At 45.4% G+C, this 27,299-nt stretch overlaps 1 protein-coding gene across 2 annotated transcripts in view; it reads right to left on the reverse strand.

Annotated features, from left to right (window-relative positions):
• The window catches only part of LOC309556002 (pituitary tumor-transforming gene 1 protein-interacting protein-like), a 129,632-nt gene that overhangs the window by 73,439 nt on the left and 28,894 nt on the right, over positions 1-27,299 (reverse strand). For both annotated transcript variants that reach the window (XM_082258255.1, XM_082258254.1), the window contains exons 2-3: positions 25,660-25,712; positions 23,220-23,328 (exon numbers count right to left, since the gene is read on the reverse strand). In XM_082258255.1, the coding sequence (XP_082114381.1) occupies positions 23,220-23,328; positions 25,660-25,712 (162 nt within the window). The remainder of the gene's footprint in view (positions 1-23,219; positions 23,329-25,659; positions 25,713-27,299) is intronic.

The raw sequence follows: 27,299 nt of genomic DNA on the forward strand, positions 1-27,299 counted from the left end.
ATCAGTGCTGCATATCAGTGCCCATCAGTGCTGCATATCAGTGCCCATCAGTGCTGCATATCAGTGCCCATCAGTGCTGCATATCAGTGCCACCCCATCAGTGCGGCGTCATCAGTGCTCATCAGTGCAGGAAAAAACGTATCTATTTACAAAATTTTATAACCTAAACAAAAAATTTTTTTTTTTTTTTAAACTTTCCGGTCTTTTTTTATTTGTGCACCAAAAAAGAAAAAACCTGGCGGTGATCAAATACCACCAAAAGAAAGCTCTATTTGTGGGGAAAAAATGACACAAATTTGGTTTAGGTACGGTGTTGCATGACCGCGCAATTGTCATTCAAATTGCAACAGCGCTAAAAGCTGAAAATTGGTCTGGGAAGGAAGGGGGTTTAAGTGCCCAGTATTGAGGTGGTTAAAAACAGGATCCCTGTGTGGATAACGAAGTTTATCTCAGCAGCTGTTCAGGAAGGATACTGTTAACACTATGAGTGACTCCACTGGAGAGAGAGAGAGAGAGAATTATTCATTTTATACATATGAAGCAGCAAACCGGTGAAGAAGTCACATCAGAAAAAAAATTCAAGCAAACTTTGACATTTCAGATACCAGTGCAAGAAATAAAAAAAAAAAACACAACAAAAAAAAAAAAACACAGTTTTCCCTTTCAGTGCATCTCTAAATCTCACAGCTTTTAACATTAGGAGTATAATTCAGGCACAATTGCAGAACAAAATCACGCTAATAACATTTATAAATGAAGAGGCCTAATGATTTGAACTATCAGACGTTTTCACAGCTGGCAGTAATTTAGGAAGCCCCAAACAAACGCATTGTTCCAACAAAAGGTGTTTTATCTTATGATTCACAAAGCACTTCGCCACCTAGTGCCCATTACAGCTAACTGCAAGTCCCCTGAACAATGCTAAAAAACCCATCGCCTAGGTCATTATGTTGTTTTTCTTCTGAAAACAGAATTGTTTTTCCTTTTATGTAAATGGTCTCATTTGTTTTTGGTGGTGTAACGGCACTCATTGAGTGAACTGTGCCGATCCGTCACTGTCTTGCTGAGAATTTGCATTATTAGCAGACAGTTATGCTAATAGCTGTGAATACGGTGAAGGTATTTAACAGGCTAGTTTGCATAGATTATAATAGGCACAAATGCCAACAAGCGCCAGTTGAGCCCAAGGAGGCGGGGGCAAGTCTCTTTATTATTCCACCACTATAATTTTATATTTATTACCATAGAAACATATTAACATAATTTATTAATTACATTTCTCAGTAATGGAGGTGCATTAGTTGGAGGACATTAGCAGCACAAAAAAAAATAAAAACTTATAGAGAAGCACACAAGATTTTTTTTAAGGTAGTATGAATTTTCAGTTATCATTTACAATGACTATAAACAATTGCAGAATAACTTTAAATTTGCTAAAGCACTGCAGGCTTTATTTCACAAAGCTAACACTATGCTAAAAATACTGATTTTCAAATAAAGAAAAAAAAATTGTAGCAGAGTCCTTAGTGAATTTTGTCCAATGTGAAAATTACAGTTACAAGCCTGGAAATTAATTTTCCTTGTGTAAAGTTCTGTGAATTGAGCCTTATGTATCAATTTCTATCTTTTTTTCCCTTTCAATAAAATAACTTAAAAGTAGAATGGACTTCAAAACAGGGAAGATTTGCTTTGTTATAGGGAACATCTAGAAATGTTAATTGTTCCTAATCAGTTCTCTGCTTCTGGACTTCCTCTGATAAACAGCAGTGCCTGTGTTGGAACTACCAGGATCGCAAAGGTCGCACAAGCGACCCAGTCCTGGCTTTCTGCCACCATTAGGGGGCCCAAAGATGGCAAGAAGGGGGCCCTCTGCAGAACATGTGAAAGGACCCTGCAGCGGGACTGGGAAAGGGCCCCGGGACTAGAGGATTTCAAGGTTTCTTGCACAGCAGGGCCCTGAAGGTTCTAGTTACATCTCGGAGCAGTATAATTTCTGGTATGCAAGTGTGCCTAGTGCAACGTCCCACTCAGGACATGTGGGAACTGCAAATGTATTACTTCTTTGTCATTGCTATATTGCATGTCATTTTGCATTGCTACACCTGTGGTATCCCTGTTCATAGGCTGGTCAAGTGTGCTTCATACTTCCCACCACAAGATGGGGATAGGACCACTCTGAGATATCTATCCCAGCTCAGGTTTGTCTGTGGTCAGTTGTTCAGTTCAGGAAGTCAGTGTGCAGAGAGAAAGCACAATGTGAAGGTGACAGAAGGTCAGTCCAGAGAGGGACAAATTGGAACTGCTCAAATCAAAGGGTAAAAGCCACCAACCGGCAGCAAAGACCTTTGAGAATAAAGGTGAAGGATTTCTTAGCCACCGGCAACCTCACCAATGTCACTGGATTCAAAAAGGGACCAGAAACAAGTAAGCATTATACTGAACCACAGCCTGAGTCCAGGATTACTAAAGCCTATTAACAGTGGATCAGCAGAATTCCTCCATTTACCCAGAGACTGTATTCTATCTGGATGTTTATACTGCAACCAAAACCAGTCACAGTAAAAGTTGTGAGTTGTATCCTACCACTGTCTACCTCATTCTTCAATATTGCTACTACAACTGGTTGTACCACCATTAACGGTACTGGCGTCACGACAAATACCATCAAGGGACCCAGCCACCACAAGCACTCTAAACACCCCTGTCATCACGGGCACCTCAACCACCATCTTGGCTGGCGTTTCCCTATCACAGAGCGTGCCCCGGAGGATTTCGTGCTGTCTTCCTCTTCACTGTGCGACCAGCCCAGGGAGGCTTTCTGCTAACCGTGAGTAAACCGATGAACTGTATTATTGCTGTCTCTCATCGGCCCACCATGTACCGCACGTGTCGCCCCTGCGGTTCTGGCACGTCGCACTAGGCTCTCCTGTACTTACAGCCTCAATACTGTGTGTCTGCAGTGTGAGATCTCAGGCATTGCTCCCTCTGCTAGTCTCAGGAGATTTGGTGATGTCACTACTATTCTGCTCACTATTCTCCTTGCTGGAGACTCCGACATAAGGAAGCAAAGCCCTGCCTCTACTAAGATGGCCGCTTCCAAACAGCCTAATTTAGGTTATATTGATATTTTTAGAGGAGCAGCTGTCTTTTTTTTTTAGTATTTCAGTCCCCCCCCCCCCCCCCCCTCAGTGGGGCTGCCTTGGAGGTTATTTTAAAATACAGACCCAAGACTAAAATTTCTATGCTCCCCCTGTATTCTCAGGGGTTCTGACTTTATGGACAGCAAGGAACAAAGAATGATAAGTCAGCAATTGGAAAGATCAGGTGCTGGGAGACCACAGGCCATCTCAATGACAAGTTCTTTGGAAGCTGTCTGCCTTTTTTTGGGCACAGCTTACACAGTGCAGGTCTCAAAGTGTCTGTAAACCCAAAATGTCATTTTTCATCTGTGGCTCCTAAATACATTTTCCTGATTATGTGTGGCCTCCCATTTTAAAAATGCTAAAGTAAATACTTGGTGATCCAGACAGTTACTAGCAATTTCTTATCCCTGCTGGCAACGCTCTGCAAGCGGATCCTCCCCTAAGCAGCGTGGCCACCCACTTGTGCATGCTCTAGCTCCGCCCCCCACCCCCCGCCCCACAAACAGCTATGCTTGCACATGACTTCCTCTGTTCCTCTCAGCTCATACGTCCCCACAAAACTGGCAGAACACCCGATGCATGGCTCCAGCCGGGTAACAGGGGCTCCCCAGGAAGCTTTGATGTCAGAATAGGAGCAGAACACTGGTGTGATTACATTCATAGGCATGCGCAGGGGGTGTGCCTGGGCACACCCTAATCGCTACGCTGCAGGATGGAGAGTGGGGAAAGGGGCTAGTACATTTGTAATTTACTTGTGCCTTCCTTTTCCAAATGAACATTGTGAACAAAACAGTGTTTACTATGCTTCAGTTTGTGAATAAACAGGAAGCTGCTCAGCACAGAGAACTTCCCATTCATTCACTGTCCAGTGCAGCTGAGGCTGCAGAGAAAGGCATGTGTGTTTGAGTTTTGGGGTGCACACCCTAATGCAATAGGCTGCACACACCTATGATTACATTAATATCAGAATATTGCAATAAGCTCATTTTTTTCCCACAACTGAAGTCACATGACCGCATGTGCACCAATCCCTTCTGTACAGCCCTGAGCAGAAGACACAGCAGGAACCTCAACAAGACATGCAATGCTCTACGGCTTAGCACCGCCCACAGATCAGGTCATGTGGTGGAGAGAAAAAAGGAGCTAGAAATGCCTTTTTAAAAACTTAGTGAGGTCACATGATCTTATAATTACAAGGCCACGATATATATGAATAAATTGCATAGCCTTACGGCTAGAAATACACAACCACCTCACTGATATTTTATTAATACAGCAACACAGAAGTGACTAAAGTTAAAATCCAGGCAAAAAAAAAGACAACTTGTGTCAATACAATTTGCAACAGCCAAGTTATATAAACTCATTTTAAGTGCACTAAATGCCTATGCAAACCCAGATATCACCCTGTAAAGTTGCAGTGACATCGCTGTGCTGTACATAGCCTGTGCAGAGAGCAGAGCTGTGGGAAGGACCAAGCAGACCACACCCATTACAGGCTGCCTGCAGAAAAAATACAGGAGGGGGTGGAGACAAGACCAGTCACCCTGCACAAAGATAGGGGCAGGGCCGTCTTTAACTCAGGGCAAAAGGGGCAGCTGCCCTGGGCCCAATCATTGTTGTGGGGCCCAAAGGAGCTGACTCTTGAGCCCACACTGCCTGCAAACAGTTGATAAATGAATTTGGGTGTGCCCAAGAAAATGTTTGCCCAGGGTCCAATCAATATTTAAGACGGCCCTGGATAGGGGGCAGCAGTCAGTGGTCTTTATTACAGGACTCTCCTGCACAAAGGAAAGTACAGGAGTTGTTTCATGGTGGATTACCACTGGACAAATCTATAAGAAATACACGAAGGGCACCTAGAGAGAATCCACAGACAATATTTTTTCTGAAAAGGTTTGCTTTTTGTCTTTTGTGTTCTCTGTGCACACTAAAATATTTCCCCCCTTTATTTAGTATACAGATTGTGTGTATTTTATGACTTGCACTTTGCTGTAGCCATATCAAACTGTGCTATGGTATAAATTGAAACTTGGCTTTCTAGTGCCATCTGGTGGAAAGAAAACAGAAGGAGGTTCTGTGGTAGGAAAAAAAATGAAATTGTTACCATTACTTTATTCAGTAAACATACATTCCTAGCACTTCATAATCTGAGGCAAAAAAAAAATAAAAAAAATAATAATAGGTGTAAAAGGCACCATTAGAGTTGCCAGCAAGAAGAAAAGAAAGAAAGAAAACAAAAAAAAACTTATGCAATTCACGTAAGTATACACAAGATTAAAGTGGAACAAAGGCCCCAATCACAGCGGAGCAACGCTCCCGTGATTTTTGCACGTTTTTATAGCGGCACTATTCATTTTAATGAGCCTCCCTCCACTTCAAAAAACACGCCAAAGAAGCTTGCATACCAAAATTTGGCATTTAGCCAAGCAAATTTTGCAATCCATGTTTTGCTCATGTTTTTCACGCAACAAGATTGCCATCTTTGTTTGGGTTGCCATTAAAAAACAAACAATGGGGCCACAAGTGCGTCCTGCAGTACGCCATGCCCAGATGGGCCTTAAAGGCAAAACTTTTTTCACTTTGGATAGAGTACGGGAGGGTTATAACCCCTGGAAGGTTTATTTTTTGCCATTTGTCCCATTAGGTAGATTATTTCACTTACTGTCCCTTTGCCAAATGCAGGAAGTGAGAGAAAAATCTTCTAAAAGTAAAAAAGGAACCCCTGGTTGTCACCAGAACTAGTTTCAACATTGGAAGATATCCCAGTCATTCCTGTTCTGAGGACAACCCAAAAATTTGGTTTATTTTCAACTTTGGCGACTGATAATGGTCACCAAGACAAATAGTGGGCACAGACAGCTATTAAAACCTGGCAGGTATTCTGACCCCTCCCATACATCTCCCCCACAAAAATAAAAAACTGTTTAGTTATAAAACAGGAAAAAAAAATTCAAGTTAGACTTACCGGTAACTTGTTTTCCAATAGTCTTTCAGGACAGCACCTTAGAGAGATGGCTCCTCCCTCTCCTCATCAGGAAACACCCCATCCACCAGATTTTAAAAGGAGGCTTCTCCCACCATTCATCAGTTTGTAGAAGAGTACCTCCGGCCCATGCTGGAACACATAAACAGATATGGTTAATCACAGCAATACATTTTATACAATAGGGCGGGATCCTCCTGCTGTCCTGAAAGACTATTGGAAAACAAGTTACCGGTAAGTCTAACTTGAATTTTCCCTAAAACGTCTTTCAGGACAGCACCTTAGAGAGGATTATCGAGACTTACTCAATTTAGGGAGGGACCACAGCTTGCAGGACCTTTCTGCCAAAAGCCTGATCTTCAGCTGCCAAAAGGTCCAACCTATAGTGTCTTGCAAATGTAAAGTAGCTTGACCACGTAGCCGCTTTGCAGATTTGCTCTGGAGTGGCACCAGCTTTCTCTGCCCATGTAGTGGCTAACGCTCTAGTAGAGTGAGCTCTGATCCCCTGCGGGGGAGACAATTTCATTTGGGAGTAAGCCTCTGAAATAGCGGATCTGAGCCATCTGGCTATTGATCCTTTTGATGCCTGGCGACCTTTTTTGTTGCCAGAGAAAAGAACAAAAAGAGAGTTTGATGATCTAAACTCTTTAGTAACCTCCAAGTAGTGTATAAGAACCCTTCTTACATCTAGGTAGTGAAAGCTTTCTTCCTTATCTCCTGATGGATTAGGGCAGAAGGTAGGTAACACAATTTCTTGTGAGCAGTTTCTCGTTGAAGCTACTTTTGGGAGAAACCCTGGATCCGTCTTGAGAATTATCCTGTCTGGATATATGGACAAGAAAGGTTCGATAGCTGATAAAGCATGTAATTCACTGATTCTTCTTGCTGATGTTATTGCCACCAAGAAAACCGTCTTGAGGGTAAGGTTTTTTAGTGTAACCGTTTCTAGTGGTTCAAAAGGTTCCTTTGTGAAGGCCTGAAGGACCACCGACAAGTCCCATTTGGGGAAGCTTCTGACAGGCACTGGTCTGGAGCGGGTAAGGGCCCTGAAGAATCTGATGATTAAAGATTCTGAAGAAATGGGCCTTTCCAAGAATACCCCCAGGGCTGTAACTTGTACCTTGAGGGTACTTACTGCCAAACCTTTTCCTGCGCCCTCCTGTAGGAACTCCAAAATTGAAGTAATACTGTTCAATTTTTGATCTTTCGATTCACACCAGGTATTATATGTCTTCCAAACTTTTGCATATATATTCCTTGTGACTTTTTTCCTACTGGAAAGTAGAGTAGCAATTAATGAGTCTGAAAATCCTTTCCTTTTCAGCAGTTGCTCCTCAGATACCAGGCGGTGAGCTTTAGCTTTTCCACTTCTGGATGATAGACTGGACCTTGAAGCAGTAGGTCTTGACGAAGAGGGAGCTGAAAAGCAGGTTTGACTGATAGTTGAAGGACAGTCGAAAACCAAACCCTTTTGGGCCAATAAGGTGTGATCAGGATCACTGAGGCTCTTTCCATTTGGATTTTTCTCAATACCAACGGAATGAGCTGGAAGGGGGGGGGGGAAGGCATACCCCAACCTGAACCTCCAGGGATGTGCCAGGGAATCTACTCCCAGAGAGTTGTCGTTTCTGTGGAGTGAGAAGTAAAGTGGAAGTTTTGCGTTTTCTTTCGTTGCAAACAGATCCACCTCTGGCTTTCCCCAAGTCTTGGTTATCAACATAAAGACTTCTGGGTTCAAGCTCCATTCTGCTTCTCGGATCTTCTGCCTGCTTAAATAATCCGCCACACTGTTTAGTGTACCTTTTAGGTGGATTGCTGACAAGGAAAGTAACTGCCTTTCCGCCCATTGCAGAATTTCCGTTGCCAAAAGCTGTAGGGTTTTGCTTCTTGTGCCCCCTTGCTTGTTTAGATATGCCACTGTAGTGGCGTTGTCTGAAAGGACTTGAACATGAGTCCCCTGAAGATTTTGAGAGAAGGCAGTTAGGGCTAGGCCGACTGCCTTTAATTCCTTCCAATTTGAGGATTTTCTTGTCTCGGTCTGAGACCAAACCCCCTGTGCCAGGTTTTGGTTCCAGTGGGCTCCCCACCCCCACCTGCTGGCATCCGTTGTTAACCTCTGGTCTGCCGGGAAGGACCAGGCCAAACCCTGAGACAAGGTTATCCGATTTCTCCACCACCAAAAGGGACCTCTTGACCTTGGTGGGGATTTTTACCTTTAAGTCCAAAGTCTCTGGATTGTGATCCCAGATTCTGAGGAGGAAATATTGGAGTGGTCGAAAATGCAGCCTTGCCCATTGGACAGCTGGAATTGATGCAGTCAGGTTTCCAAGGACTGACATGATCTCTCTGATCGACCACCACTGATTTGTTTGTAGCCTTGCTACCAAATTCTGTATTTTGACCTGTTTGTCTTCTGGTAGGAAGATTCTTTGTTCCACAGAGCATAACTGAAACCCTAGGAACTGAACCCGCTGAGCCGGTGTGAGATTCGATTTCTTGATGTTCACTATACATCCCAGAGCTTCTAGATGACCTCTTGCCTTGTGCAGGTCCTCTTGAAGTTTTTCCTTTGACGGGGCAAAGAAAAGCAGGTCGTCCAGGTAAGGCACCACAGAGATTCCCTGAAGGCGGAGGGGAGCTAGACACTCTGCCATTACCTTCGTAAAAATACGAGGGGAGGATGATAGCCCGAAAGGGAGTGCTTTGAATTGGATATGGAGCATTTCCTTTCCCAGATTTACTGCCAACCTTAGGAATCTCTGTGAGCGAGGGGCAATAGGGATATGTAGGTAAGCATCCCTTAAGTCGATTGATGCCATGAAGCATCCTTTTGTTAACAGGGTTCTGACTGTAAGAATTGAGTCCATTCGAAACTTTTTGTACAGAACTGACCTGTTTAATGGTTTCAGATTCAGTACAAGACGAAAATCCCCCGATGGTTTCTTTATCAAAAATATGTGGGAATAAAATCCCTGATGTTGTTCCTCCACTGGAACTGGACAGACAACTCCCTGTCGCCTCAGGTCCTTTAACAGGTCCATCATAGCCAGGGCTTTTTCTGCATCTCTTGGGAGGTTTGTGACAAAGAACCTTTCGGGTGGCGTCTCTGAAAACTCTATGTTGTAGCCTTGGGACAGCATACCCAGAATGTATTGATTTTCTGTTATGGCTGCCCAATAGGGGAGGAATTCCCTCAATCTTCCTCCCACCGGCAATGTCTTGTCATTGTGTTTTGTTGGTTGACACAGGAGGATGGAAGAGAACACCTCCTTTCCCTTTGGGTTTTTGTGTCGACCAGTTTCTTCTCTTCTCCTGGGGTCTGCTATTTTGCTGAGCTTTTTGAGGTCGAAAAAGCTTCTTTGCTGCCTGTTTCTTCTTCACAGGAAAAGACTTCTTTTTGTCTGCTGTTCTATCTAGAACAGAGTCTAGCCCAGGCCCGAATAGTAGATCCCCTTGAAAAGGAAGTCCACACAGCTTATTTTTAGAAGCTGTATCTCCAGGCCATGTCTTTAACCAAAGAGCCCTTCTGGCTGAGTTGGATAAAGCTGCAGATCTTGCTGTCATCTTCACTGACTCTGCTGAAGCGTCAGCAATGAAGGCTATGGCCGTGGAGAGCGTGGAAAAGGAATCCAAAATTTCCTGTTTAGGTGAGTCTGCTGTAATGTGTGCTTTTAGCTGGCTAAGCCAGTATTCCAGATTCCTGGACACACAGGTTACTGCCATGGCAGGTTTCAGACTCCCCATGATGGATTGCCAGGATCTCTTAAGTTGCTGGTCCATCTTCTTATCCATGGGATCCCTCAGGACTCCCATGTCTTCAAATGCTAGGTCTGTTGACCTAGAAACCTGGGAGAAGGCTGCATCAATCTTTGGCATCTTATTCCAGGGAGCTCCTGGGTCCTCATCAAGAGGAAATTGCCTTTTAAAGGCTTTAGGGAAGAAGGTTTTCTTTTCCGGATCAGCCCACTCATGTTTTATTGCATCTGAGATGGTCTGATGCACTGGGAAGATACGGCCCTTAGGCTCTTCCAAGCCTGCATACATTTTGTCATGTAGGGACAGTTCCTTCTTTTCCTCCTCTAGACCCAGGGTGATGTAAACTGCCCTCAGGAGACCATCCACTTGCTCTAAGGATAGTTTGTATTTAGTGGGCCTGCTTTGTGCCCCTCCCTCCTCTTCTTCCTCTGAATCCTCCTTGGAATGTGAGGGGGAATTATCTCCTTGGGTGGAAGGAACCCCTTCTGTCCCCACCGAAGGAACCAATTGTGAACCCTGAGAGGACAGTGAGGCTGATGGCTGACTCAGGGCAGGGTCCTGTAGGGATGACCGAAAAGATTGGATGGTAGCATCCAATTCCTTCCTCACAGATGCGACTAAATCGCCACAAACTGCAGATGCTTCTTCCTTTACTAGTGCATCAATACATCCCTGGCAAAGTGTCTTTTTCCAACTTTCCGACAACTTTGCATGAAGGACACTTTCTCTTGAAAACAGTTTCAGAGCTTTTAGCCTGGAAGACATGAATGGGAAAACATACACATGCTTCTTAAGAGTCAGCCTGATTCTCAGGGTCACCAAGGTGCACAGAAAGACATTTAAAGGGAAGTCCCATGTGCCCTGACAGGCCCCCAGCCACCGGGGGGATAGTAAAAGGGATGGAGAGAGACCCCACAGTAAGATAGGCCATATAAAGATACCCCTTACCTGGGCCTTACTGGTGCCTGTGCCTGTCCCACTCGCTGAAGAAGCTTCCATCGCTTGGCAGCGGTATCACCCGTGGCTTCGGTACCGGTTCCGGAGACCAAAGCGCACCTGCACTGGACCGGAATAAGGCACCAGCTTGCTCCTCCCTTCTTCCTCTGCGTCCGGCGGAAATGACGCCATACGCCCCCTGCAGAACGCTGCCCTTTCCGGAACCTCACTTCCGGTCCGGACGAGCGTCACTCGATCCGGAGAAATGGCGGCAAATTTGAAAAAAAGGCGGCGGAAACCTAAGAAAAATCGTTCCGCTCCTCCAAGATGCCTTCCCAGGGCTGTGCTCTGCGGGGTCTTGACTCAGCCTAGAGCACTGAAGAGGAAGAAGGAGCCCATGCACTGCAGTCGGTCGCGTAAATGGGAGAAGCAATCGTCTCCAAAAAAGGGTAGGTGGACGTAGGAAGCCCGGTCTCTCAGGATAGCACCTTAAGAGCCCAGCTCCCCACAGAGGTGTTCCTCGGCCGGAGGAAACACAAAAACTGATGAATGGTGGGAGAAGCCTCCTTTTAAAATCTGGTGGATGGGGTGTTTCCTGATGAGGAGAGGGAGGAGCCATCTCTCTAAGGTGCTGTCCTGAAAGACGTTTTAGGGAAAATCAAATCAATCAATCAATCAATCAGGGGATAGAGGAAATTGCCCTGCTGAATATTGTACTCTGACAGCCACAGCACTTTTGGCTGCCTGAATACCCCAACAGTGATTGTATCAGATAGGATAGAACACAGGTGTCAAACACACCTTTCCCTGCAAAGTAAATGCATAGTCTGTTAGAATGCATCACATACTAGAACATTATGTGACACTTGCCTGCGTTGTCCCCGCTGGCGGCTGCATCCAGCTTTGCCCATCTTCCTTCCAGGTTTTACTGGCCGAAGCCGCATGACGTCACTCCCGCACATGCGCGGGGAGCCGCCGGTCACGGCACAGGGCTCTAAAGAAACAGCATTTCTTCAGAGCGCTTGCGCCGATGACGTCATTGGCTGCATGTAATGTAAGTATCTCCTAAACAGTGCAAGTTTAGGAGATATTTACAGTACCTATAGGTAAAGCCTTATTAAAGGCTTACCCATAGGTAAAAGTTCTCACGGTGGGTTTACAACCACTTTAATTCTGAACATAGCTAGATCCCCAGTTATAAGGAGGGTGTGCACATTTATGCAACCACATTTTAGCTTTTGTGCACTCCACAAATCTGGCCTTTATGGAAGAGCGGCAAGAAGGAAACCATTGTTGAAAGAAAGCCGTAAAAAGTCCCAAAAGTCCCTGGCAGTTTGGGAGAAGCCATGTGGGGGACACAGCAAACATAGAAGAAGGTGCTCTGGTCAGATGAGACCAAAATTGAATTTTTTGGCCTAAAAGCCAAACGCTATGTGTGGCAGAAAACTGACAATGCACATCACCCTGAACACACAACCCCTACCGTGAAACATGGTGGTGGCAGTATCATGTTGTGGGGATGTTTTTCTTCAACAGGGAAGCTGGTCAGAGTTGATGGGAAGATGGATGGCGCCAAATACATGGCAATCTTAGATGAAAACCTTCTGATACTGGCGCGCAGGTTCAACTTCCCGCAGGACAACGACCCTAAATATACAGCCAGAGCTATGATGGAATTGTTTCAATCAAAGCATATTCATGTGTTAGGATGGCGCAGTCAAAGTTCAGACATAAATCCAATTGAGAATCTGTGGTAAGACTTGAAAAATGCTGTTCAGACGCTTTTCATCCAGTCTGAGAGAGCTTGAACTATTTTGCAAAGAAAAATGGGCAAATTTTTCACTCTAGATGTGCAAAGCTGGTAGAGACATCCCCAACAAGACTTGCAGCTGTAATTGCAGTGAAAGGTGATTCTACAAAGTATTAACTCAGGGGGGTGAATACAAATGTACCCCACACTTTTCACATACCCCACACTTTTCACATATTTATTTGTAAACAATGTTGAAAACCATTTATCATTTTTCTTCCACTTCACAATTATGTGCCACTTTGTGTTGGTCTATCACATAAAATCCCAATAAAATACATTTACATTTTTGGTTGTGACAGAGTGGAATATTTCAATGGGGTATGAATACTTTTCCAAGGCACTGTATATCAGCAAGCAATTTTTGGCCAAATGCAGGCTTACCAATGGCAGATGGAAAGATTGGATTTTTGTACTTACCGTAAAATCCATTTCTCGGAGTTAGACGGACACAGCACTCCATAAATCATAACTACTGGGTTATATTGCCTCCTCCAGGAGTAGGGCCAGGCAGAACAAAAAAAAACACCCGACTACGCCCATGGGCCGCCCTCAGCTTGGTATATGACCCCCTCTCTGCTCTAGGTAATCAGTTTAGTAGCAAGCAGTATTAGAAGTATCCAAACTCCATAGAAGGGTGGGTGCTGTGTGTCGATTAACTCAGAGAAATGGATTTTACAGTAAGTAAAAAAACAAAAATCCCATTTTCTCTTTCATTCATCGACGGACACAGCGCTCCATAAATCATAACTACTGGGACGTCCAAAAGCAGTGCCAAAAAGGAAAATGGGGAAGTGGAGAAAATAACCCAAGGCTAAACATAAGAGCCCCTAACCAGGAGACAGGGGCCTTAACCGGGTCACAGGAGTCCCGTCTGAAAAATAAAAAGTTTAAAGAAAAACACCCCTCAAGAGGGAACAGCCCCTCTTAAACGGCAGCCTGCAAAACTGTGGCTAAAAGAAGCATCTGCAGATGCCACAGTATCTACCTTATAGAATTTTGTGAAGGTATACACTGACGACCAAGTGGCCGCCTTGCAAACTTGCGATATTGATGCCTGATGATGGAAGGCCCAAGAAGTACTCAGCGCCCAAATAGAATGCGCAGTTACAGGGAAAGGTGGAACTGGACCTTTAATGGAATAGGCCTGAGTCACCGTCTGTCTGATCCATGTGGAGATGGTAGCCAAAGAAGCAGCCAGCCTTTTTCTTGGTCTGTCCGTAACCACAAAAAGCAAGTCTGACCTCCGAATGGACTCCGTAGCTGCCAGATACACCCGAATTGCGCTAACCACATCCAAGGTATGCAAAGCAAATTCCTTGGGATGAGCTGGCTTGGGACACAAGGAAGGCAACACAATGTCCTCATTCAAATGGAAGTCAGAGAAAACTTTGGACAGGAATAATGGACAGGGATGAAAAAACACTTTATCCCTATAGACCACTAAATAGGGACTGCGACAGGATAATGCCTCCAATTCCGATACCCTGCGGGCCGAGGTAATAGCCACCAAGAATGTTACCTTCTAGGATAACGTAGGCAAGGGAATCTCCCCAATATTCTCAAATTGAGGTTTCTGGAGAACAGAAAGCACTAAATTTAAATCTCATGGCTGCAAAAAAAAAAAAAAAAAAGAGACCGTACATATGGAGCCACATGTCGAACCCCCTGAATGAAGGTACAAATTAAAGAGTGCGTGGCTAGGGTTCGCTGAAAGAAGATTACCAGGGAAGACACCTGGCCCCTGGTTGTACTCAAGGCCAACTTCTGATCAACGCCCTGTTGAAGAAAAGTGAATATCTGAGCCACGGAAAAGGATCGAGGAGCAGCATCAATCGACTCACACCAAGAGATGTACGCTTGCCACGTATGATGGTATTTCTTGCTGGAAGACGACTTCCTGACCTTTACCATAGTAGAGATCACTGATCCAGACAGACCCCCATCCCTCAGTAACTGGCTTCCAATAGCTAAGCCATTAAAACCAGCGACTGTAAAGCAGGATGGTAGATCAGCCCTTGGGACAACTGGTCTTTTCTGAGAGGAAGCCCCCAAGGGACGCTTATGGCCCCCAGACTGATTGGAAGATCCTCGCTCTTAGTTCCTCACAGGAATTGTGGAAGAAGCTTGAGCCGAGGATTATACTGGCCTTACCCTGACCCTTGGACACCTCCTGTCGAGCCGAACCTGCTTAAAGGAGCAGCATGTAGGACTGTACAAACAGAACTGTCATAAAGGTGGATACCACCAGACTCAGAACCTGTATGCAAAATGGGAGAGAGAACTATCTGTGTGACAGCAGACGGTGAATCAAGGCCTGTGGTTCCTAAAGTTTGTCCAGAGGAAGGACCACCCTGGTCAGAATTAAGAGTCAGGCCTAGGTATACAATTTCCCTGGACAGGGATAGGGGGACCTTCGGTAGTTCAGACATCACCTGAACCTTTGCAGGAATTAAATCCGCACAAGGAGACTCAGGACCAAAAAAACCTGAAAAGGACAAGCTTTGTCCCCCTTTTTGGGTACCCCCAAAAATACTATTTTGTGGATCCCCTTGACGCCTATGAAGGAGGTCCACCAGGCTGGAAACCAGTGAAGATGTCCCCCCACCCCAATAATGGGTGAGGGCAGACCTTCATGCTGAAGGGGTCTTGTCTGCAGGTCCAAAGAAGCTAGCTCTAGGCTTACCAGACCAAGGATGCTTGGAACCTATGTGCTGAGAAGGAGGGCCCCCATCTGCGAGGAGGCTTCTTTCCCTTTCCTAGACTATGGCAGGAAGGTACTCTATACCCGCACGATACCCTTAATGATGTCATCCAGGGTAGACGCAAACAGGCGATTGCCTTGAAAGGGCAGATCAATGAGAGCTTTCTTAGAGGCTTGGTCTGCGGACCAAATTCTTAAGCCACAGCACCCACCTAATCACCACTGCTGAAACAGAAAGTTTGGACAGCACAGGAGCGGTATCCAAAGCTGCATCACAAATAAACTGCAGCCCATTGGCCAAATGGTCTGCTAAATCAGCAGCGTGGACCTGCTCACCCCCCAGGCCCTTGCGCAAAAGCTTGGCCCATTCAGTTAGGGTCTGACTCTGAGACACCAGGGCTGAGGCAAAAGACTGTCCACAATGTTGAACCAGCCATGATAAAAATGTTGCATGCCACAGCCTCCACTTTCCTGTCAGCCCGGTTCTTAAAGGACGGGGATTCCTCAACTGGAAATAGGAGGGTCAACCAATGGTGGATTAGTCCACTTTTTTTAAAAGGGACTCCTCAAAAGGGTAATGTACAGCACAAAATGTATGGGGACCACAAAGGGTAATTTTGGTTTTTCCCATTCCTTACAGGAAAACCGGTCAAAATAAGGCACATAAGGAAACACCTTTGCAGTGCGAGGTAACTTATGCGTATCAAACGACACAGCCATGTCCATGACTACATCAGCCGCATCCTCCATCTTTAAAGTCTCCCGCACTGCAGTGATAAGTGCGTCTACCATACAGGAATCCCCCTCACTATCGGATGGACCTTGGGGTGTGAGATTAAGCCCACCTGGACAGCCTCGTCCACGGCGGCATCAGGCTCAGAATAAGAGGAGACCAACTGAGCAGGGAAAGGCGATGAATGCTTCCTCCTGGGCCTTTGCCCACACACCACTTCCACCCGGGACACTAAGGACTGCAGGACCACCGTCAGTGCAACCATGGGAAGCTGGGGTTCCGAGGGACCTGCCACCTCCATGAAGGGGTCAGTGGGGGAGATGTGACCCTAAGGCTCCATAAGGAAAGGAAGACCTTGCAGTATAAAAACAATCTTTTGGCACCACTAAAAGGATCCCCCCCCAAGGCTCAGGGTACCTATTATCAGAAAGAGATAAAAAGGGACCCCCAAGGACTCACCGTACCGATCGGAGGAGTGCTGAGAATTCGGACCCAGCATCACCATGGATGCGATCCCTGTTCATATGCCCCGGGCATAGGGAGAGGAAACTTGGGAAGAAGAGGGGGAGCTTTGGCATCCCAACAAGGCTTCGGTCGTCTCCAGTGTCTCCCAGACTAAGGGAAAATGGCCCTCATGTCATCGGGCTACACAAACATGGCCACCAACCGGAGACCAGCCAGACTAAGGGAAAATGGTCACCATCAGCTTCAAATGCTGAAGCATGCTGTCAGAATCTTCCCTGTGCAGGCTGCAAGGGGACCCCCCCTCCAAAAGGTAGGTTGTACAACACTTTAGGGGAGACTCCGCTGAGCACACTGCAGCGGTCTCTGCACTGGGACCCCCCTGCACTATACCAACACTGCAAACAGCAGGGCATGCACCGAGAGGTCTCCTCCTGGGACCAGCGATCCCAGCCAGGAGCCTAGGTCCTTACTCCTGACTAGACAGATTACAACTGTATTACCTAGAGCAGAGAGGGGAGGGGGGAGTTATATACCAAGTTTAAGACAGCCCATGGGTATAGCCGGGTATTTTTTGTTCTGCCTAGTCCTAGTCCTGGAGGAGGCAATATAACCTAGTAGTTATGATTTATGGAGCGCGGTGTCCATCCATGAACGAAAGAGAAATATTTTTTATAATGGCTGGACAGGAACAAGTAATATATTAGAATACACACACCATCCCGATTAGATTAAAAAGCTTCCCGTTAGATAAGCTACTGATACAATGATACCTTTATCTGAACCGAATAAAGACGACTTCTTTTACATAATCCCAACTGTATTTTATATGTGCCAACCCTGTAATTATGCCAATTGTTAGTAGCAGCTTGCTAATCTAAAAAGCTCTGAACAGGCCAATCAGAAAAGAGCTAATGTCAGTCCCTTTTAAAAGGGACACCGTCATTTGGCTCATAGCGTGATCTCCCAAGAGAGATCTATGCATATGTATTAGATGTCATTTATATACAGTGAGTGCATTCTGAAGAACTAGGAGCTGTATTAGCATATAAATGGTGCAGACCTGCGTAAGCAGTTGCCCTCTAAAAGCAGGACAAATCCGTACACTCCCCCCAATGTGCACATTTTTTCAGATGTATTCTTTCTATATTGTAGAGGAAGCAAATTGTGATGTACTACATATACCAATAAGTGTAATAACAATTTGGAAATCCGGTCAGACCAACGTAGATCCTAGCATGCGCTTTTAGATTGCCTTCACATCTGTACATCTGCATTTTCCTGTGTTTTTTTGTTTCTATTGCTTTGGTAGGTACATTGTCTTACACTAACGTGCGCCACCATTCCCATCAAAAGCCTCTACAAATGCATGTGGACAGACCAAAGAAATCAACATGTCAAACTTGTGCATATGCCTTAGGGCAGTCAACAGGTTTCAGGGATCTGTGTCTACTTCATCAAGACTGTGGATCAATGTAACTAGGAGCTGTAGTAGAAAAAGAAGGACCACAGAGAAGCAATAAGGCCTCGTTTACAGGGGTGAGCTACAGCATATGCCCATGTGAGGTGCTCTGTGCATCCGTTTATCTGTTAAAGCGGAGTGCCAGCCTTTAAATAAAAAACCCTGCAGTGGTCGCATCTTCTATCATACATTTCAGCATACAGAATGTAGTGAATGAATCCTATTTTTTAAATAGTTCTGCAACTTACTCACAGTCACCTCCTAAGCAAGTATGCTTCCATCTTTAGTGTTGGCATCTGAAGCCCGCTCGAATCGCCTTTCAGGATACAGTGCTGCTGACTACCCAGCATGCACCTCCCGATCTCACGCATGCGCACAAAGCACGGCGCACTTGTACTGCGGAGGCTGCCCATTGACTCCTGGGATTGCTGACACTTATATCCCAGGAGCCAATGGGCGGCCCGATAGGACGTACCTTGCCATGGTGAGGTACAGCAGAAGTGCACCTGTCTTGGGCCAAAAAAAGGTTATAAGTTTTGAAATAAAAAGAATTTCAATAATTAATGGCAACGTGATCAGATACGCGGGGGGAGGGCTAACTTCAAAAATTGGGTGGAACTCTGCTTTAAGGTCACACTGCAATAAAGCAAGGGAGATTAGACCTCTTAAAAAGTATTAATGTACTTTTACTAAATTAAAAAAATGCTGTACATACAAGACTGACAGATATACTGTACCGATATACTGTACCTAGAACAAGCAAAATGCTACCTACTTCCTAGCAAATAAGCAGAAACTATGATCTGTAAAGAGTAAAAATATGCTGAAAAGTTAACTCAGGTTAAAGTGGGTTCGTGATCTCCGTAGGCAACGAGGACCCCAAACTTAATCTATAAGCAGTTGCTGGGGATCAGGCGAAAGCATCTTCAGGTATAGCTTAATCTTGCTGTAGAGATCTTCCTTGTTAAGTCATTATACAGTCCTCTTGTCAGCATATGCCATTGCCCCTTTATTTTGCAAAGTTTACCATCCCCACATGGGAGTGGCCCCTTTCTCAATACTGAGTGTCAATGGGAGAAACTGTCTCCAATTCGCCCTTTAGATGGCACGTTTGTATCATACATGCCATAGGTCATATATGCCAGAAGGTCAAGCTATTGTTTAACCACGGTTACAGAATAGACTGATCCAACTGTTAACTGACATACAACAATTGCATCCATGTTACCAATGTATCCAGCTGCATTTGTTTGAGAAGTCCACTCAAACATTTAAAAGTAACCTGATTTCTGTTTCCAAGACTAACAACTAAACTGATTCTTCCATGTACAGTAATTTATATGAAACTAAAAACACAATTCCCATGCAGGCAGTTCTATTCATGTAAATTGGGATGCAGCAGATGCACAGACACAGCTCCCAATCTGACATCCATGTGGGTGCTCCGAGTTTAGGAAATCGCACCCATGCAGCCGCTGTGTTTTAATTGACATGAATGACACTGCCTGCACAGGAGATGCAACAGGGGATGTACGTAAACACAGCCCCTGCATGGGTGTATGTTGCAGTATGTCCATATGAACGATGACTGATTTAACAGAGTGCAAGCCTTGGTTCACACTACCACGACTTTGAATCCGACATCCCAGCACGACTTCACCGCGGCTTGCATACAACTTTGTTAACTGAAAAAAACTTGAGCTGCACCGATTAGACCATTGCAATTAATGGGGCGCGAACTTTTCATGCAACTTTGAACTCTCAAGTTGCGGCAGTGTGAACCAGGGCTAAGGCTGCATTCACCCCTGGGCGTTCCAGAATCGTGGGCGGAATCAGCTGATTTTGCCGGCGATTTCAGAATCATGGCAAAAGTCCGATACATTTGTGATGCCACTACTTCTTAATGGCACCTCACTCGCGACGTGATAAATCGCGCTGCCATCGCAACACAAGACCCTGTCGCTCAAAAGATACTCCTGCTCCTTTTTGATCGACAAGCTTCGCACGACATCCATGGCAAAATTTGTGCCACATTTGGGGTGCCATTAAGTAATGGCATCGTAAACGCTTCCCGTGTTTTGCCACGATTCTGAAACGTCCAGGTGGGCATGGAGCCTAATACTTACCTTACTTAGTCATGTCCTAACAATTAGTAGTCTAGTCATCATCTCAAAAGTGTTGGAATATGTCCTAAGCCATCCTGAATGGTGCAGGACCCCGCATTGGAGACCACTGCTCTTGCTTTTTAGGCAAGACCATTAGCAAAGATCAGGGACTGGCAGGAAGAGCAGATTTAGGGGACTGGTCATCACAACTGAAATTGGTAGGGAGAAAGACTTCAGGGCTGTGGGGGTAAGCCAAGTAATTGTCTACTAAATCATACACTGAATTTAGTTTAAGAATTGCCCAAAGTTAGGCTTTAAAGCAGGGCTCCACCCAAAATAGGAAGTTTCGTTGTAAGCACTCCTCCACCCCCACCCTGTCACATTTGGCATGTCTGTTTTATTTTTTTTGGAGGGGGGGGGGGTGGATTTGATAGGTACCCGCTCCCACTCCCACATTGCAGTCTTCTGGGACCTGTGACATGTTCCAGAAGACATGCGGGACTATATAGGATATGCAGCACCAAGCCGCAAGCTGTCACAGCCAGGTGTCCACAGTTGAAATGCCAGGTCTGGGGAAAAGAGAGAGCGCGAGAGAGAGAGAGAATAGTTTGGGTGATGACATCGCTGGATCCTTGGAAAGGCGAGTGTTTATGTTAGCAGATACACTTCTTGTAGCTGCTGACTTTTAAACACAAAACAAACTGGAGCTCCACTTTAAGGCCTCATTCACAAGGGCGTAATACAGCATATACAAGTGAAAGGTAGGGATGCACCGAATATTCGGCGGCCGAACATTATTCGGCCGAAAATAGAAAAAATAGCACTTTCGGTGTTCGGCCGAATAAGTCAAAAGGCCGAATAATTTTGTGCCAAACAATAGGGCTGAACGATAGTCGATATGATATCGACTATCGTTCTGTGGCCGTAGGCGATATTCATATCGCCGAGGTCACGATATTTACAGGGGGAAGGGACTTGGAGGAGGACAGGAGGACTCACAGACTTCCGTGTTAGGCAGGGGAAGCCGGGACACTTCAGCGGTGAGCATACACTGACTCACTCGTGCACTGCAGCCCGCCCCACACATTCAGTGAGTCTTACTCTCCTCCCTAGTTTTTTCAATGGCACATTCAGGAAGCCAATCACGCCGTGATTAGCTGCACAGCGAACCAATCACGCGTGCCTGCACACCTGATTGGTTCCGCTGTGCCGCTACTCATGGCGTGATTGGCTTCCTGAATGTGCCATTGAAAAAACTAGGGAGGAGAGTAAGACTCACTGAATGTGTGGGGCGGGCTGCAGTGCACGAGTGAGTAATGTATGTATGCGGCTGTGCTCCTTTCCAGGCTCCTACTAGTCCACCTCCAGCCTCCTACTACCACCACTATGAGAGACTGTCACTATAATCTGATCGAGTCCACACTGACACTGACTGACTGTCACTGAGTAATTGATGTTACCACATTAACCCTGACCTGCCCAGTGCCCTGTATCTGCAATTAAAATTTACAAGGCTGCCTGCATGCTTCCTGATTTCCATTCCCAGCATCCTTCCCAATCCCTACAGTGTCACTAACATTAACCCTATGGTACAAGGCTGCAGTGTGCACTGAATCCCATTCCCTACAGTAACATTTAGGGAGAGAGACATGAGAGGACAAGAGAGAGAGACATGAGAGGACGAGAGAGAGAGACATGAGAGGACAAGAGAGAGGACAAAAAATTGGCAAAATAAATGGAAAAAATGCGAAACACCGCGTTCGGTATTCGGCCTTCGGCCAAACATTTCATTATTATTCGGCTTCGGCCAAGAATTTCATTTCGGTGCATCCCTAGTGAAAGGGCCATGTTTATTCACACAGGGATTGGCAGGTGTTTTGTGCACCCCCATACAGGCAGTTCCATTCATGTCCCTTTCATGTCAATTGGGACACAGCATCTGCACAGATACAGCCGCTGCTCCCAATAGGACATCTGTACTGGTGAGGGAGCACAGCCCTGAATGCAGACAGTGTGCTCTTGGGGCAGTTCATCTGCATGAATGTCAATTTGGGAGCAGCAGCTGTGCAGCCACTGCATCATAATTGACATGAATGGGAGTGTCTACATGGTGATGCACGGAACACCTGAGCATCAGATATCAGAGAGAAAGACTCAACAAAGTAGAGACGATTGGAGGGAATTTAGGCCCCTTTCACACTTGTGTGACTTGTCCTGCAACGTCGCATGACAAGTCATACCCCATGATTTCCAATGAATACCCTTCATATCTGTGCAAATTCAAGTTGCAGCGACTTCAAAGTAGCCACCTGCACTACTTTGGTCTGACTTTGATGCGACTTGAGGTCCATAGACCTCAAGATTACACAGGCATTGCTTCAAGTCTAGTCAAAGTCTTGGCAAAATCATGCAACTTTCAAGTTGCACAAGTGTGAAAGGGGAATTACTATCAAATTTTTGAATGTGTTGAATTTGAATGCAAAATCAAGCACAACAAAAATGACAAAAAAACAAACAAACACACACACACACACCTAAAGATTTTTACTGGCACATATTTGGATGATTACATTGAATACTGCCTCATCTAATTCACTAAGCTCAGTAAACGCTCTCCTTAAAGCGGAGTTCCACCCAAAAGTAGAATTTCCGCACATTTGCTTCCTTTCCCCCAAACCACCCCCCCCCCCCCGGTGCTACATTTGGCTCCTTTCAGGGGGTGGGGGAAATCGGTACCTGTTTTTGATAGGTACCCTTCCCCCACTTCCGGGAGATAGCACCGCAGTGCCGTCCCTCGAAGTTCCCCCCAGTTTCTCCCCCCCCCCCCCGCCGCGCCAATCAGATTACGCAGCGCGCTTCGCGCATGCGCAGTAAGGAGCCTGCTGGCTTCATTGCCGGTTTCCCTTACAGTGAATGGCTGGGGCGCTGACATCGCAGGCTACCTGGGCAGGTAAATGTCTATAGATTAAAAGTCAGCAGCTACAGTATTTGTAGCTGCTGACTTCATTTTTTTTTCCCACAGTTGGAACGATGCTTTAAAGAACTCTCCATTCCTAGATGTCCTGTAGCAGTTCAGCAGCAAGGCAAATTTATGCACTCTTGATGTTTTGAATAATACTTACTCCAGCAAGCAGCCCATCTTGCATTGGACAGGGCACATAGAGAGGATGGAGGAAAGATTTTCCTCACAGGATACTCCAGACAGGTGTTATTCGTTGTACACCACAGGCACTGCAAACAAAGAGATCACAAATGTATCAGTTTTGCCTGGTGACACTTCCACTTTCAATAAATACACAGTGGGGTGCAAGAAAAAAAAAAAAAAGGAAGAATGTTAATTGGCTATTTCTAATGTTGGTTGAATTTTTAATGATTTAAATAGGAATGTTGGTTGATTTAAACAGGAAAATGCTATATTTGGCCACTAGATGGCGATAAGAATTTACTAGAATACTTTGTGCCATCTAGTAGTCAAAGGCCATATTTTCCCTTTTAAAAATCAATGAAATGCATTCAAGCAGCACAGGTAATAGTCTAATTTACTTATTTTTTTTGTCCCATACACAGGATGAATATACATGCACTCACTGAACAATTGTCATAGATTTTTATTTTTTTTAGAAATACAAATCAGGCCTCATACAAACTGACATTCATTTTGAATACTTCTCAAATCAACATAAATGCATGGTAAAACTCAAACTTACTTTCTACACAGCACTGCTCCATGCATTTTTTTTTTTTTGTACAAACTCACTGTATTGTGCTGATTCCAAAAGTAGCTTTAATTTACAGTTTGCATTAATATATTCAAAGCGGAAATTCACTCTCCCAATCAACATTGATTATTTTTAATCCTCAGGCTGCTAGTATTGATAAATAGGAAAGTATATCATATTTACTGGTTATAAAACTTTTTTTCTTTTCATTTCTTCAGTTACTTCCTAGTTTCCTGCCTAGGCAAATTATGTCATACATCCCAGGAGTCTTCAGGAGGGGAGGAGAGGAGGAGCTAAGGGCAGGAAATAAATGCTATTAATCATTTGCCCTTACTCAAGATGGCCATGGCCACAAATGCTAGAGGGTGTTTTTCAAAGTGATTTCTCACCAAAATAAAGCATGGAGACATGGATGGACGGGGGGAGTTGGCTTTGAATATTAAAAATGAATGAAATGGTGTTTTTGGTTTGTGGTGCTCAGATGCAGTGAAGATCGTTGTAAAGAGATTCCACAGACTCCACAGCTCAGGTTCTGTGGGCAGGAGAAGGGCAAAGGACTAGCAGCAGTATTGCCTATAGACTGCCGGCAGTTGATCTTTATTCTATTACTAACTTACTATATCCCCAAAAAAAAAAAAAAAAAAAAAAAAAAGGAAGCTGCACACTGGATCTAAGGTGTCTCAAATAAGCTTTATTGCAACAGACAATGGACTCTACTGTATTCCTCATACACCAATGGTTCGTCAAACCAATAGGCTGAAGATCCCTGTACCCAATTAGCTGCAGAGATCCTAATGTTAATGCAGGTGACTTTGCTCTCTGGTAAACTAAGGTCTAGTTCCACATCTTAAGGCTTCTTTCACACGGTCCACCTCCGTAGGCGGATCCGTGCTGCTCAGCAGGGGATCGATACAGAGATCCCCGCTGAGCAGGAAGGTGACAGCTCCTTCTCCGCTCTGTGTGCTGAGAGGGAGGTGTCAGAGCCCCATGCATCTCTATGGGGGAATCGGATGAGAGTGGACCGCCTGTCTGCTCTCATCCGATCCCCTGGACGGATGGAAAACAGGGTTTCCATCCGTCCGGATTTCACAGACAGGATCGGATGCAGATTGCATCTGGTGTCAGCGGACATTTCTCCGCTAACATGCGCTGAACCATAGGAATGCATGGGGGATCCGATCAGATCCACCTAAAAAACTGACAGACGGATCTGATCGGAGCGCTCGTGTGAAAGGACCCTTAGTCCTTTATAATGTGGGTAAAGGCAAATTACCTCTACACATGGGTTGACATATTTGTTTTGTTTCTTATTCCTGAGTGCTTGGCTCTTTTGTACTTTAAAAAAAACTTTAAATAAAAAGAATTAAAAAAAAAAAAAAATAAAATAATGAACTCAACACAGCCTATACATCTATGCTAGCAGCTGAATAAACCACCGTCATACAAAGTCTTGTGTGACATTTCACATTGGCCAGTGCTGAGCTCCATATTGGTGCTATACCCCTAAGCACAAGTTAGCCAATGTTCCTGCACAGTACAGCCCTGTCTTCTACTACAAGGTTGTCTTTAAGGCAGGACAAAAGGGGCAGCTGCCCAGGGCCCAGTCAGTGTTGTAGGGCCCAAAGTAGCTGCCCCTTGAGCCCACGCTGCCTGTAAATAGTGGATTTGGGGGGGGGGGGGGCAAGAACATGTTTGCCCAGGGTCGATATTAAAGATGACTTCACTTAGGAGAAGTTGCATAAACATGTATTGCCCCCCCCCCCCCCACAGGGGGGAAAGACAAAGGCTACAGAGACAGATTTTGTCAACAGCCAAATAGTAGAAGATCCTCGATCATACTCACAGTAACATTCTTCAAACACTCTTCACAAGTCCTTCCGGTATAGAAGCTGCATGCTACAAAAACAAGAAAGACAAAAAAAAAAAAAAAAGTGAAAAATTAAAAATCAGCACACACATGAGCATTAATTCTGCTTATGGCAAGAGAAACAAATAAAAAAAAGTGAGTCTGTAATAAACATAATTGTGGAAACCCTTTCAGCCATCAGACATTGGGGTTGATTTACTAAAACTAGAGTGCAAAATCTGGTGCAGCTCTTTAGAGAAACCAGTCAGCTTCCAGACCTTTGCCAAAGCCTGAAGGAGTTTGTAAGGTCAGGAAGGTTTCTATGCATTAAGATAAAAAGCCTTCTGTGTGTAGCATCCTCCCCAGCACCTCCTAATAATTACCTGAGCCCCATCTCTGTCCACGAGTCCCTCGGCCTTCCGGAACTTGGTACTCTCCCTCCTGATTGGCTGAGATACAGCCGCAGTGCTATTGGCTCCAGTGGCTGTCAAAGTCAGAGCGCCAAATCAGGAGAGAGAGGGGGCGGGGCCAAACCTAAGCTCCGTGTCTGAATGGACACGGAGCTGCAGCTTGGCTCGGGTGCCCCCATAGCACACTGCTTGCTGTGGGGTCATTCAATAGGAGAGAGGGGCTAGGAGCAGCAACGAGGGACCAGAGAGGAGGACTGGGGCTGTTCTGTGCAAAACCAACCACTCAGAGCAGAAAATTATAACATGTCTTTTTTTTTTTTTTTTTTTTAAAAACGAGACTTTACAATCACTGTAATTGAACAAGCTGATAATAGAAGCCGATTGGCTACCATGCACAGCTGCACCAGATTTAGCACTGTCCAGTTTTAGTAAATCAACCCCATTGTGTATTTGGAGGGATATTTTTTTATTTATTTTTTTTACAAATCTTGCATTGGGGAGCCTGGCATCTTACTTTGATGAACTAAATGATATTATTACACAGTGTAACAAGTGATGGTGTGGTACACACTTACTACGCTAAACATCCAACCCTGGCTGAGAACAAAAACGCATTGAGGGTGGAGTTACATCTGGTGGAACTAATGATGCAAGAATGGCTATATATAGTGCTGTTAATAAAGTCATTTGAAGAAAAAAGTTTGGAATTGATTGGACTTCTGGTCATCATGTAGCCTGGAGGAAAGAGCGAAGGGTGGCCACTATTAAGCACAGGGAAAGAGTGCGGGCCATTAAGCCCCTGGGGGGGGGGGGGGGGGAAGAGTGCAAACCATTGAGGCCAGGGAAGCCCAGGGGGTTAGTAGAGCGAGGGCAACCGCTTGGCCACCATTCAGCCCAGGGGAAGTGCAAGGGCAACCGCTTGGCCACTGTTCAACCCAGGGGAAGTGCAAGGGCAACCGCTTGGCCACCTTTCAACCCGGGGGAAAGGTAAGGGCAACCGCTTGGCCACCTTTCAACCCGGGGGAAGTGCAAGGGCAACCGCTTGGCCACCATTCAGCCCAGGGGAAGTGCAAGGGCAACCGCTTGGCCACCATTCAGCCCAGAGGAAGTGCAAGGGCAACCGCTTGGCCACCATTCAGCCCAGGGGAAGTGCAAGGGCAACCGCTTGGCCACCATTCAGCCCAGGGGAAGTGCAAGGGCAACCGCTAGACCACCATTCAGTCCTGG

Source organism: Pelophylax lessonae (genome assembly GCF_965119305.1).
Source record: "Pelophylax lessonae genome assembly, chromosome: 5".
NCBI classification, from domain to species: Eukaryota; Metazoa; Chordata; class Amphibia; order Anura; family Ranidae; genus Pelophylax; species Pelophylax lessonae.